Source organism: Papio anubis, unplaced genomic scaffold (assembly GCF_008728515.1).
Source record: "Papio anubis isolate 15944 unplaced genomic scaffold, Panubis1.0 scaffold3370, whole genome shotgun sequence".
Taxonomy (NCBI): domain Eukaryota; kingdom Metazoa; phylum Chordata; class Mammalia; order Primates; family Cercopithecidae; genus Papio; species Papio anubis.
The window spans coordinates 1-1,877 of record NW_022163505.1 but is presented as its reverse complement, the minus strand read 5'-3'; the positions used below and the strand labels follow the sequence as shown (position 1 = coordinate 1,877).

Here is a 1,877-nt window from a genome sequence, read left to right as displayed (position 1 = left end):
AGCCTGGGGGGTCTCTCCCTGGTTTCCACAGACAGATCCTTGTCCAGGACCAGGCAGACTGTGTGACAAAGAGGCTTGGTGTAGGAGAAGAGGGATCAGGACGAAGTCCCAGGTCCCGGGCGTGGCTCTTAGGGTCTCACGCTCCGAGAGCCTTGTCTGCATTGGGGAGGCGCAGAGTTGGGGATTCCCCACTCCCCTAGTTTCACTTCTCCCAACCTGTGTCGGGTCCTTCTTCCAGGATACTCGTGACGCGTCCCCAGTTCCCACTCTCATTGGGTGTCGGATGTCTAGAGAAGCCAATCAGCGTCGCCGCGGTCTCAGTTCTAAAGTTCCCACGCGCCCACGCGGACTCAAGAGTCTCCTGAGACGCCGATATGCGGGTCATGGCGCCCCGAACCCTCCTCCTGCTGCTCTCGGGGGCCCTGGCCCTGACCGAGACCTGGGCCGGTGAGTGCGGGGTCGGGAGGGAAACGGCCTCTGCGGGGAGGAGCGAGGGGACCGCAGGCGGGGGCGCAGGACCCGGGGAGCCGCGCGGGGAGGAGGGTCGGGCGGGTCTCAGCTTCTCCTCGCCCCCAGGCTCGCACTCCTTGAGGTATTTCAGCACCGCCGTGTCCCGGCCCGGCCGCGGGGAGCCCCGCTTCATCTCCGTGGGCTACGTGGACGACACGCAGTTCGTGCGGTTCGACAGCGACGCTGAGAGTCCAAGAGAGGAGCCGCGGGCGCCGTGGGCGGAGCAGGAGGGGCCGGAGTATTGGGAAGAGCAGACACGGAACACGGAGGCCCACGCACAGAATCACCGAGTGTGCCTGCGGACCGTGCCCGGCTACTACAACCAGAGCGAGGCCGGTGAGTGACCCCGGCCCGGGGCGCAGGTCACGACCCCTCCCCACCCCCCACGGACGGCCCGGTGGCCCCGAGTCTCCGGATCCGAGATCCGCCCCGAGGCCGCGGGACCCGCCCAGACCCTCGACCGGGGAGAGCCCCAGGCGCCTTTACCCGGTTTCATTTCCGTTTAGGCCAAAATCCCCGGGGATTGGTCGGGCCGGGGCGGGGCTCGGCGGGCGGGGCTGACCGCGGGGGCGGGGCCAGGGTCTCACACCCTCCAGAGGATGTTTGGCTGCGACCTGGGGCCCGACGGGCGCCTCCTCCGCGGGTATAACCAGTACGCCTACGACGGCAAGGATTACATCGCCCTGAACGAGGACCTGCGCTCCTGGACCTCGGCGGTCGTGGCGGCTCAGAACACCCAGCGCAAGTGGGAGGCGACCCGTTATGCGGAGCGGTTCAGAGCCTACCTGGAGGAGACGTGCGTGGAGTCGCTCCGCAGACACCTGGAGAACGGGAAGGAGACACTGCAGCGCGCGGGTACCAGGGGCACTGGGGAGCCTTCCCCATCACCTCTAGATCGCCCGGGATGGCCTCCCATGAGGAGGGGAGGAAAATGGGATCAGCGCTAGAATGTCACCCTCCCTTGAATGGAGAATGGCATGAGTTTTCCTGATTTCCTCTGAGGGCCCCCTCTGCTCTCTAAGACAATTAAGGGATGACGTCTCTGAGGACATGGAGGGGAAGACAGTCCCTAAATTCTGATCAGGGGTCTCCTTTGAACCCTGCAGCAGCCTTGGGCACCGTGAATTTTTCTCTCAGGCCTTGTTCTCTGCCTCACACTCAATGTGTTTGAAGGTCTGATTCCAGCTTTTCTGAGTCCCTCGGCCTCCACTCAGGTCAGGACCAGAAGTCGCTGTTCCTCCTTCAGAGTCTGGAACTCTCCAAGGAATAGGAGATTCTCCCAGATGCCTGTGTCCAGGCTGGTGTCTGGCTTCGGTGCTGCCTTCCCCACCCCAGGTGTCCTGTCCATTCTCAAGATGGTCACATGA

At 64.1% G+C, this 1,877-nt stretch overlaps 1 protein-coding gene across 2 annotated transcripts; it reads left to right on the top strand.

Annotated features, from left to right (window-relative positions):
• Positions 1-310: 310 nt before the first annotated feature.
• LOC116273056 (HLA class I histocompatibility antigen, Cw-8 alpha chain-like) lies at positions 311-1,861 on the top strand. 2 transcript variants are annotated; one of them, XM_031661999.1, is made up of 3 exons: positions 311-447; positions 577-846; positions 1,164-1,524. In XM_031661999.1, exons 1-3 carry the CDS (start codon positions 375-377, stop codon positions 1,499-1,501), a joined length of 681 nt encoding a protein of 226 aa, XP_031517859.1. In that variant the 5' UTR covers positions 311-374; the 3' UTR covers positions 1,502-1,524. The 2 variants fall into 2 exon arrangements, with proteins under 2 accessions (XP_031517859.1, XP_031517858.1); XM_031661998.1 differs by adding an exon at positions 1,533-1,861 and having other exon boundaries at positions 360-846; positions 1,090-1,445.
• The last annotated feature ends 16 nt before the right edge of the window (positions 1,862-1,877 follow it).

Coding starts and splice junctions, on each gene's coding strand:
- LOC116273056 (XM_031661998.1), top strand. CDS start 375: ATGCGGGTCATGGCGCCCCGAACCCTCCTCCTGCTGCTCTCGGGGGCC. Junction 847..1,089: donor CTACAACCAGAGCGAGGCCG/GTGAGTGACCCC, acceptor GGGCGGGGCCAG/GGTCTCACACCCTCCAGAGG.